The sequence below is a fragment of the Salvelinus namaycush genome, chromosome 2, assembly GCF_016432855.1.
Source record: "Salvelinus namaycush isolate Seneca chromosome 2, SaNama_1.0, whole genome shotgun sequence".
In the NCBI taxonomy this organism is placed as follows: Eukaryota; Metazoa; Chordata; class Actinopteri; order Salmoniformes; family Salmonidae; genus Salvelinus; species Salvelinus namaycush.
Window position 1 is genome coordinate 31,906,002 of NC_052308.1, and position 12,452 is coordinate 31,918,453.

Consider the following 12,452-nt stretch of genomic DNA (forward strand, 5'->3'; position numbering starts at 1 on the left):
GCCAATACTCTGCACTCTATTGTCCCTCTAATCACTCTGACATCAATGCAAATTAAATCGAAAATCAAATCAAACACTTCATGAGAGCCCTGCCATTCACAGTTTGAGAGGAATAGGATCACCTGTTGCTCAGTGAGAGCCAGCTCCTTATAGCTGGTTGATGCATGGAAAGAAATGTGTTCCTATAAACCCATGTTGTACAACATTTCTATAGGCTATGCAATTGCGTGAGAAAACTGAGTTTTGATGGCCTCTATTAAAAAGAGGAGGTTCCAATCATATTTCTATAGGCTTAAAATATTTATTTCACAACATTCCTAAAATTAAGCACATTGCTTTGCTTTACAACTGGAGTAGCCTACCTGGCTGGCATGAAAATGAACCACCGGAAAAGCGTCCTCCATTTGCTGTTGAAATGCATACGGATGACATGTCTTTTTTCCCCTACTCTTGTTCCGACAGATGCATGATAATGGCCTTTCGAAATCAAAACTAATTTCACACATATATAATTTAGTATATGTAAAGACCAGATTAAATTGAGAATAGTCTGATGGGTGAGAATATTATCACTTGTGAATGATGCCCAGCGTGTGCAGTCTAAAAGGCAAGGAACAGTGTATGCACTTTTTCAAATCAGTCGCATGTATCATGTAGCCTAGCCCATAGCCTATATGTTTTAGAGAGCCCATAGGCCTATATGTTTCAGAGAGCCCATAGGCCTATATGTTTTAGAGAGCCCATAGGCCTATATGTTTTAGAGAGCCCATAGCCCTATATGTTTTAGAGCCCATAGGCCTATATGTTTTAGAGAGCCCATAGGCCTATATGTTTTAGAGAGCCCATAGGCCTATATGTTTTAGAGAGCCCGTAGGCCTATATGTTTTAGAGAGCCCGTAGGCCTATATGTTTTAGAGAGCCCGTAGGCCTATATGCTTTAGAGAGCCCATAGGCCTATATGTTTTAGAGAGCCCATAGCCCATAGGCCTATATGTTTTAGAGAGCCCATAGGCCATAGGCCTATATGTTTTAGAGAGCCCATAGCCCATAGGCCTATATGTTTTAGAGAGCCCATAGCCCATAGGCCTATATGTTTTAGAGAGCCCATAGCCCATAGGCCTATATGTTTTAGAGAGCCCATAGGCCATAGGCCTATATGTTTAGAGAGCCCATAGCCCATAGGCCTATATGTTTTAGAGAGCCCATAGCCCATAGGTCTATATGTTTTAGAGAGCCCATAGCCCATAGGCCTATATGTTTTAGAGAGCCCATAGCCCATAGGCCTATATGTTTTAGAGAGCCCATAGCCCATAGGCCTATATGTTTCAGAGAGCCCATAGGCCTATATGTTTTAGAGAGCCCATAGGCCTATATGTTTTAGAGCCCATAGGCCTATATGTTTTAGAGAGCCCATAGGCCTATATGTTTTAGAGAGCCCATAGGCCTATATGTTTTAGAGAGCCCATAGCCCATAGGCCTATATGTTTTAGAGAGCCCATAGCCCATAGGCCTATATGTTTTAGAGGGCCCATAGCCCATAGGCCTATATGTTTCAGAGAGCCCATAGGCCTATATGTTTTAGAGAGCCCATAGGCCTATATGTTTTAGAGCCCATAGGCCTATATGTTTTAGAGAGCCCATAGGCCTATATGTTTTAGAGAGCCCATAGGCCTATATGTTTTAGAGAGCCCGTAGGCCTATATGTTTTAGAGAGCCCGTAGGCCTATATGTTTTAGAGAGCCCATAGCCCATAGGCCTATATGTTTTAGAGAGCCCATAGGCCATAGGCCTATATGTTTAGAGAGCCCATAGCCCATAGGCCTATATGTTTTAGAGAGCCCATAGCCCATAGGCCTATATGTTTTAGAGAGCCCATAGCCCATAGGCCTATATGTTTTAGAGAGCCCATAGCCCATAGGCCTATATGTTTTAGAGAGCCCATAGCCCATAGGTCTATATGTTTTAGAGAGCCCATAGCCCATAGGCCTATATGTTTTAGAGAGCCCATAGCCCATAGGCCTATATGTTTTAGAGAGCCCATAGCCCATAGGCCTATATGTTTTAGAGAGCCCATAGCCCATAGGCCTATATGTTTTAGAGAGCCCATAGCCCATAGGCCTATATGTTTTTGGAGAGCCCAGAGCCCATAGGCCTATATGTTTTAGAGAGCCCAGAGCCCATAGGCCTATATGTTTTAGAGAGCCCATAGCCCATAGGCCTATATGTTTTAGAGAGCCCATAGGCCTATACGTTTTGGAGAGCTCAGAGCCCATAGCCTACAGAGCCTAGAGAAACGTGTTCTTATAAGCCCAGTTATTGCGCAATCGTGTGCGTTTTGACTGGACACTATTTAAAAGAGTATCCCAGCTTTCTCGTGCCGCTATATTTATTGCTAAATTCTTAAAATGATGCACATTAATCTGCTTTACGAATGGTGTAGCATACCTGGCATATTTAAAACGTAACCTCCATTCGCTATTCAAGTGCAGGCTACTGATGACGTCTGTTATTTTGTGGGTCATTCTAAATAAAAAAATATTCCACCCATATACAGCATTAGTAGGATATACGCAAATACCAGATAACAAATTGAGAATAGTCTGATGGGTGACAATATTATCCAGTGCTTGCCAAATTGTGAATGAGATACTGATGAAGTGTCTGCAGCCTGCCTTTAATGCAACTCAATTTCATTAGAGTCCCATCATGCAGCCTTAGAATATATTAGAAATCAAAACATATAGCCCAACGTTTGTATCACAACTAAATCTGCATAAATAACTCTAAATGAAGCATATAGGAGGACCTGTTTCTTTGTTAACCACTCAACACAGAATAGCCGCATGTGCACACTCCTTCAAATCGTTTGGATAAAATATCCTTTCTATGTTATTCAGCTCAAAAGTTCAATTGTATTGTTCTTACTATAAAACAATATAAAATAATGCCACGGGAATTATAAGCAAATCTCGCCTGCTAAATTAACTAGTGTAGCCTACAGCTATATGGCATAGCCAGATCAGGGCCTAACATATGGATGGCTCAGAATATGCTATTCTGTTCTTCTGAAATAGGCTACATTTTCTTCATATCATGTTTCTTTAGACTTGCCTAAAATAAATCATGGATTTATTGTGATAGTGTAGGCTATATTAAATGTATTTATTAGACTTTTTAAAACTGTACATGTTCCAAAGGTCCGCTAAGTGGGGAAGCCGGAGATGCTAAATGTGTTTATGTTAAATAAAGGTCAATTACTGTGAGACCTGCAGTGATTTGCATGACAATCACCAGCGGCTGACAACATTTCATGACCTCCGTAGTCTAACTATATCCTAAGAAATGTGATTTCCCTTTAGAATATTGCCAGAGAACAAATAGACCATATTCAACTCGGTTTTTTAGTACTTCATTTGGTTTATCTATATTATCCTTTTCTCCAATTATCCTCTCACAACATAATGTTGAAAATTAAAACTACACTGCATGATATCTTGCAATCATAATCTACCCATGAGTGCCCTGCTTGGTGACAAATTTGATTACATCAAATTAGATCCATTGTATCAATTCCTACCTAAACATAGGAACAGCCCAATGACTAATTCAAGTTGTTGTTTATAATACTGCTTAAGATAACGGCGTGCAACGATTCAATTTGCAAAGATGAAACATTCATGTCCAGCCTCACACTCTGAGGCTCATTTTTCCACACATCTCATCTGCCTGGAGTGTGAGGACATTGATTTGGCCCAGAACCTGGATATCACAAATAGGAATAACTGTACATAAACACTTTCATCAGGCATCGACACTCTCATTCATGTGGTGAGCAGAGATAGTTAGCAAGTGTATCAGATCATTTATGTAAAACCCTATAGCATCAACACATCTGTACAACAACACCACCAAGCCAAATGCTCTGACTATCTAACTACTAAACTATTGACTGAGTAAGTAGTCTTAAAGTATTGATGGACTAAAGGCAATAATATTTTCATGCATGAGTAATGGTGGGTGGTTTGAAGTCCATGAGGGTTGCTTTACCCAAGCAATCCATCTCAGCCGTTCATGGATTTTAGATGGATCCCCAGGGAATCTTGCTGTCAGAAGACATCAGATTGGACTACAAGACTACAATCGCCCAATGGCCTGAAGTGTATGGACATCTGTGGGGAGAAGGCAGTACAGCAGGGTCACAAATTATCCTTCATCCATAGTAAAGCCCTGTTTCCTCTAGTTAAAAGAAACGGGTCTATTCAGCTAAGAATGGTTCTAAAAAAATCCTATAAATGCATTGATATTTCTATACATAGCTTGCAAATAGTTTTCCCATAGTTAGACATTATGAATGGATTCATTTTCAATCTTTTTGACATGGTACAAAGTGAGTGTAACTGTTTATTCCAGGGTGATGAAGTAATGGATAATTAACAAGAGGCTATGCGTTCTAGGGAAATAATAAACAACTAGAAGGTGTATTCCATGACGCGCTAGGTGAGTGGAACTGACCTTCCAAGGAGTTGCATTATTTTCCAGAGAACACATGGAGCCCGAGTTAATTATCCATTTTATAGCATGGCTATAATTTAACAATAACGCCCTTGAACCTGGAGATTATCGTGTGTTATACAACGGGTGAGTCTAATCCCGGATGCTGATTGGTTAAAACCTCATTCCACAAGTTGTGTCTATTCCACAAGTTAACACCGGCTAAATCTATGACGTTGAAATGCCTATTTACTCTATTCCATCTGACTGCACAATCCACTGTCTCATCAGCCCAGCCAGGCAATTTATATACTAGATCTACTCAGTAAAAGCATCTAGACATTATCTCCCTTCTAGACTAGCATTTGGTTTTCAACAGTGGAGATTTGAATAACCTTGCTGTCTGTCTCGCCAACATTTGCAACATTGTTTCAATATTGAAATTTGATCTCTAGCTGTCCTATGGTAATGAACGTGTCGGGAGTCGGGATGAGACAGACAGGCTGGCAGCTTTTTTCAACCAGTCGAAATCATGAATCAGCATAACTTTTATGGATATACTGTATTTTCTCATGTTTTTACCCAGTCGTTCGTTTTAATCATTCTATTCATTCGACGTTGCTATGCTAAACAAATCATTGGCATGTAGCTAGCTAGCAGAGATGCAATGATGATGAGAGACAAGAACTTCAATAAAGAATGATTTAATACATATCCAATATTCCTACATAGGCAACAATTTATGGTTGGCGAGTCCGAGCTAACCAACCTAGCTGGTGATGTTAATGGGGAAGTTTCCGTTGATGGCACACTATTAGAGGAACTCTCCATGGTCCTGGAACTGGTCAGTGACAGCCAGTGATATCCTCGTCTTTTGCGGAGAATGGGACTTCCCTCTCACATTGTTGCCAGCTAAAATGGCGCGCCAGCACTTTATGTTCTCCATGTTAGGGGCTGCCAATAACTATTGAGTGAGCTCTCACACCAATGGCCACTCACAGCTATTTCCCTTGCCTCCAGGCCCGCATCGGATAACTTTTGCATTCTGAAGTTGCTACCCAAGCGGGCTGGTCGTTAGTTATTTTCTCATGTTTTGACCCAGTCGTTCATTCTAATCATTCTATTCATTCGACGTTGCTATATAATTGGCATGTAGCTATCTATCTCAGATTAAATGATGATGAGAGACAATAACTTCAATAAATAAGGATTTGATAAATATCCAATAGGCCTACATATGCTGCCTCGCGCCGGTTTCCCTGGTGAATCATTGTTCAATTTTAGGCTGGCTAGCCTACTCGCACGGGAGAGATCACATTTGTAAAATGATACATTGTTGCACAGGTCATAGAGGAGGCAGACTGGTAGGTTTATAAAACCCCCAACTGTTGCAAACCAAATAGTAGTGTGGAAAAATGTGTAGACGCTTTTTTCCAAGAGGGAGATGAAGTTCATTAATTTCCTGCCTGCGACTGTGGAATTATGGTATTTTGCGGGAGTTGTTGTCCCATATCAACCAATCAGGATCCAAACAACCCGTTTTATAATTTAACACATTTGCCTCTAGAAATTAGAGTAGAAATGTGTTCAACGCCAAGCACGCCCCCATTCTCATCGACAGAGCTGTAGTGGAGCAGGTTGAGAGCTTCAAGTTCCACCAACAAACTGTCATGGTCCAAACACACCAAGACAGTCGTGAAGAGGGCACGACAACACCTATTCCCCCTCAGGAGACTGAAAAGATTTGTCATGGGTCCTCAGAGCCTCAAAAAGTTATACAGCTGCACCATTGAGAGCATCCCGACTGGTTGCATCACCGCCTGGTATGGCAACTGTTCGGCCTCCATCTACAAGGCGCTACAGAGGGTAGTGCGTATGGCCCATTACATCACTGGGGCCAAGCTTCCTGCCATCCAGGACCACTATAACAGGAGGTGTCAGAGGAAGGCCCTAAAAATTGCCAAAGACTCCAGCCGCCCTAGTCATAGACTGTTCTCTCTGCTACCGCATGGTAAGCGGTACCGGAGCGCCAAGTCTAGGTCCAAAAGGCTTAAACAGTTAATCAAATTGCTACCCGGACTATTTGTATTGACCCCCCCCCCCCCCTTTTTTATGCTGCTGCTGCTGCTACTGTTTATTATCTATTATCTATGCATAGTCACTTTACAACTACATACAGTACATGTACATATTTACTCAATTTACCTTGACTAACCTGTAGCCCCGCACATGGACTCAGTACCAGTACCCCCTGTATATAGCCTTGTTACTAGATAGCTGACGGTAGTTGCTGTGGTAACTAAACAAACAGATGTGCTAGTTTAGCTAACCAACCATTAGTCCTAGCTTGCTATTATGAAAATCAAATTCAACAATACCAATAATGTTTTGAATTCGACTTTTGTTTTAAAAAGTAACTCACACAAAACATGTAAGAATGAATTATAGCCATTGAATTCTACCATGCCGATATGCTGTGCGTTATAGGGAAATAATGCCCTTCAAGCCAATAAGAAATGAGTATTCAACAATTCCATGGTATAATCTGCTGTAAACCCATAGTTTCTGGCACCTGAATAGTAAAACAGACTTCTGAATCGCATTCACATTCAAGTGCAAAGAAAACAGAGTCAACCTTCTGGCTTCAATTATGTAAATGCTGGGTTTGCACCTGTGTCCCCGATGCATCAGCTACTGTTCAATCCCATGTGGAAGGAATGGAATGTCAGAGGGGAGATACAGAGAGGTGAAGTGATGAAGCAGAAACAAGCTCATTCCATCAGAACATGTCGACGCCAAGATCCTTGGTTCATTGTACACATAATGCTAGGAAAGAAAAACACAATTAATTCAAAATAGCAATCTTAGTCAGAGTTCAGAGGGTTGATCATATATTGTATTGTTATGGATAGACATTCATTTGCGTATTTGACTTTCAACTATCATAACATGTCCATGGTCTTCTCTTTCACACCTTTCAGCTCCATTCCGTCCAGCAGACACAGAGAACATGGTGAGGTTCGATGCCTTTGGAGACAGCCTGGGCCGCTACAACATATTCCACTACCACCAAGAGGACGGGCGCTACGTCTACCATAAGGTGGGTTACTGGGCCCAGAGTCTGACCTTCAACACCAGCCAGATCCCCTGGGAGGGTCATGCTGTACCCACCTCCCAGTGTAGCGACCCCTGCAGGAAGAACGAGGTGAAAAGCATGCAGCCTGGAGACGTGTGCTGCTGGATCTGCATCCCTTGCCAGTCCTACCAGTACCTGATGGATGAGTTCACCTGCGCCGACTGCAAGTTTGGCGAATGGCCCCTGGCCAACTTGACGGGCTGCTACAACCTGCCTGAGGAGTACATCCGCTGGGAGGATGCCTGGGCTATAGGCCCGGTTACCATCTCCTGCCTGGGCATGATGTGTACACTCTTCATCATCGGCCTCTTCCTCAAGCACAACGACACCCCCGTGGTGAAGGCCAGTGGGCGGGAAGTGTCCTACATTCTCCTGCTGGGTGTTCTGATGTGCTACAGCATGACCTTCATCTATATCGCCAAGCCCTCCATGGCTGTGTGTACCCTACGTCGACTTGGCCTGGGCACCTCCTTTGCTGTGTGCTACTCAGCGCTCCTCACCAAGACCAACCGCATCGCACGCATCTTCAGCGGAGTGAAGGATGGAGCCCAGCGGCCGAGGTTCATCAGCCCTGCCTCCCAGGTGGCCATCTGCGGGGGTCTGATCTCTTGCCAACTGGTGGTGGTGGTGGTCTGGCTCCTGGTGGAGACCCCGGGGGTCAGGAAGGAGGTGAGCCCAGAGAGGAGGGACATAGTTACCCTCAAGTGCAACAGCAAAGACTCCAGCATGCTCATGTCCCTCACCTACAACTGCATCCTCATCATCCTCTGCACCGTGTACGCCTTTAAGACCAGGAAGTGTCCAGAGAACTTCAACGAGGCCAAGTTCATTGGGTTCACCATGTACACCACCTGTATCATCTGGCTGGCCTTCCAGCCCATCTTCTACGTCACGGCCAGCGACTACAGGGTGAGTTACCAACTCGGTGGGCCAGATTCAGACTTGAGATATGTAGTTTTAACCCTTTACACTCATGGGAATTGGCATATATGGATAGGGCCAAATTGAAATGTTTCTTACAGAATAAATATGAAAATACATAAGTATGGTAGCAATTGAAAGGGAACAGTTTGGAGTTAATAGGAACATCTGTTCATTCTGTCCAGAACAACCCGGGGTATGACGTCCTGTTATCTTGTAACTGCACATCAAACACAGTGATCATAAATGTTGACACTGATATTACATGGGTTTTATGATTTGGAGATGTGAAGTTCACATTTGGACTCACGGGTGTTTGGCTTGTTTGTATGACATCAAAGCTGTATTTATTGTAATCCTCAATATCTCATCTTTCAAAATACATTGAGTCATCTTAATTTACAACATTTCCCTCACTCAGAAAACAAAACATTTGCAAAAGTTGCCCAATTACCGGGCGGGATGGGGGCAACTTCTTGTCATGCACGGTGCTCAAGTTCAGAATGTCTGTCAGTTAAACCCGTATACAGGTATGAGTGTAAAAGGGCTACGTCAATAAAATATGGATTTAAGTAAAACATAAATGACTCAAGTCCTTGTTAAGTCAACTTATCTCAAGTCTGAATAGAGCCCAGAGAGTTTGTTATTCTGGTATAAATAATCACTGCTTTTCCAAAGAATAACACCACAACATCAACACACTGCCTAACATATGTCTACTTTACAAGAGGTTGAAGACACACAAAATGGATCCCTTTGTTGTTAATTCTACTTGTGTTTTTCCTGTGTCCTAATAGTCATAAGTCAGGGAATGTGAGTTTGGCGCATTGAATCTTTTCTAAAGCACCTGCGAGTTGAGATGAGAGATATCAAATCCCTTTGAACACTTCTCTTTAACTTTGATAAAAGCAGCAGCTCTCTTTTCATGTGGCTGAGAAATCTGTTCCAGATGAGAACAAAGGCTCAGAGGAGATCATATCATATATGTTTTAATAGGTGGGATGGATTTGGACTGAAAACACACTTGAAATCAGCTACTGAATGACAATTAGCATAGAGCAAATGATTAGTCAATGGATTTATTAAGTAATGCTCTCCAACATTGCGTAAATATTGTATGTGTATACTTTACACAAGTGTGTATGTGGTGTGTGGACAGCAGAGCAAAAAGCATAACAGCTAGAAAAATATTTCTGTGGCCAAGTGACCTAATCATACTTGAAATGTTAAGTCTTAAACTTAAAGATCTGATGACGGAGAGAGAGAGAGTTCCAGAAAGACATACTGAGCTCTGTCGTGGTTGGTTCCCTCTGGGATCCCTCTGTGGACTGGAGCCGGGGAGAGAGGCAGAGATAGGTCCCCTGGTGACCCTATACCTCTGCAGACACAGATGGACAGGCTGGAGAGCATGAGGTCTGGAGGTGGGACAGAACATCCCTGTGCGTAGTTGTGTGAAATGGAGTGTGAAAGAGCAGGACGTTGAGTCCCAGCTGTGTCCCGTGCGCTGGGATTATGGTATGTCTCCCAGGGCTTCAGAGGGACCCTACCTCATGGCAGAAGGGGGAGGGGAAAGAGTGGGACACGGACAGAACAGAGTGTCAGATCAACACAGATATCTAATCTGACCACTCTGATTATCTCTGGTGCAACTGAACTGAAACAGTGGCTCATGTGATTTGTTTTGTCTGCTGTGAGGGATATACAGTGCCTTGCAAAAGTATTCATCCCCCTTGGCATTTTTCTTATTTTGTTGTATTACAACCTGTAATTTAAATGGATTTTTATTTGGATTTCATGTAATGGACATACACAAAATAGTCCAAATTGGTGAAGTGAAATGAAAAAAAAACTTGTTTCAAAGAATTCTAAAAAACAAAAATGGGAAAAGTGGTGAGTGCATGTGCATTCACCCCCTTTGCTATGAAGCCCCTAAATAAGATCTGGTGCAACCAATTACCTTCAGAAGTCACATAATTAGTTGAATAAAGTCCACCTGTGTGCAATCTAAGTGTCACATGATCTCAGTATATATACAGCTGTTCCGAAAGGCCCCAGAGTCTGCAACACCACTTAACAAGGGGCACCACCAAGCGAACGGCACCATGAAGACCAAGGAGCTCTCTAAACAGGTCAGGGACAAAGTTGTGGAGAAGTACAGATCAGGGTTGGGTTATAAAAAATATCTGAAACTTTGAATATCCCACGAGGCACCATTAAATCCATTATAAAAAATGTTAAAGAATATGGCACCACAACAAACCTGCCAAGAGAGGGCCGCCCACCAAAACTCATGGACCAGGCAAGAAGGGCATTAATCAGAGGCAACAACGAGACCAAAGATAATCCTGAAGGAGCTGCAAAGCTCCACAGCAGAGATTGGAGTATCTGTCCATAGGACCACTTTAGGCAGTTCACTCCCCAGAGCTGGGCTTTACGAAAGAGTGGCCAGAAAAAAAACATTGCTTTAAGAAAAAAATAAGCATTCACGTTTGGTATTCGCCAAAAGGCATGTGGGAGACTCCCCAAACATATGGAAGAAGGTACTCTGGGTCAGATGAGACTAAAATGTATTTATATTTTATATATCCAAATATATTTATGGCCATCAAGAAAAACGCTATGTCTGGCGCAAACCCAACACCTCTCATCACCCCGAGAACACCATCCCCACAGTGAAGCATGGTGGTGGCAGCATCAATTATGCTGTGGGGATGTTTATCATTGGCAGGGACTGGGAAAACTGGTCAGAATAGAAGGATTGATGGATGGCGCTGAATACAGGGAAATTCTTGAGGTAAACCTGTTCCAGTCTTCCAGAGATTTGAGACTGGGACAGAGGTTCACCTTCCAGCAGTACAATGACCCTAAGCATACTGCTAAAGCAACACTCGAGTGGTTTAAGGGGAAACATTTAAATGTCTTGGAATGGCCTAGTCAAAGCTCAGCCCTTAATCCAATTGAGAATCTGTGGTATGACTTAAAGATTGCTGTACACCAGCGGAACCCATCCAACTTGAAGAATGGGCAAAAATCCCAGAGGGGGGGGGGGGGGATAGTTATGCACACTCAAGTTTTCAGTTTTTTGTCTTATTTCTTGTTTGTTTCACAATAAAAACATATTTTACATCTTCAAAGTGGTAGGCATGTTGTGTAAATCAAATGATACAAACCCCCCAAAAGTCAATTTTAACTCAAGGTTGTAAGGCAACAAAATATGAAAAATGCCAAGGGGGTGAATACTTTCGCAAGCCACTGTGTCACTGTGCTGTGTTCTATCTGCTACAAATAAAATCAAATCACATTTATTTATATAGCCCTTCTTACATCAGCTGATATCTCAAAGTGCTGTACAGAAACCCAGCCTAAAACCCCAAACAGCAAGCAATGCAGGTGTAGAAGCACGGTGGCTAGGAAAAATTCCCTAGAAAGGCCAAAACCTAGGAAGAAACCTAGAGAGGAACCAGGCTATGAGGGGTGGCCAGTCCTCTTCTGGCTGTGCCGGGTGGAGATTATAACAGAACATGGCCAAGATGTTCAAATGTTCATAAATGACCAGCAGGGTCAAATAATAATAATCACAGTAGTTGTCGAGGGTGTAACAAGTCAGCAACTCAGGAGTAAATGTCAGTTAGATTTTCATAGCCGATCATTAAGAGTATCTCTACCGCTCCTGCTGTCTCTAGAGAGTTGAAAACAGCAGGTCTCGGACAGGTAGCACGTCCGGTGAACAGGTCAGGGTTCCATAGCCGCAGGCAGAACAGTTGAAACTGGAGCAGCAGCATGGCCAGGTGGACTGGGGACAGCAAGGAGTCATAATGCCAGGTAGTCCTGAGGCATGGTCCTAGGGCTCAGGTCCTCCGAGAGAGAGAAAGAAAGAAAGAGAGAATTAGAGAGAGCATACTTA

General features: G+C 42.8%; 1 protein-coding gene across 1 annotated transcript in view; it reads left to right on the forward strand.

Annotated features, from left to right (window-relative positions):
- LOC120021232 (metabotropic glutamate receptor 2-like) overlaps nucleotides 1–12,452 on the forward strand; it is a 62,899-nt gene that overhangs the window by 35,232 nt on the left and 15,215 nt on the right. The window contains exon 3 of the mRNA XM_038964905.1: nucleotides 7,473–8,536. Coding sequence (XP_038820833.1) covers nucleotides 7,473–8,536 — 1,064 coding nt within the window. The remainder of the gene's footprint in view (nucleotides 1–7,472; nucleotides 8,537–12,452) is intronic.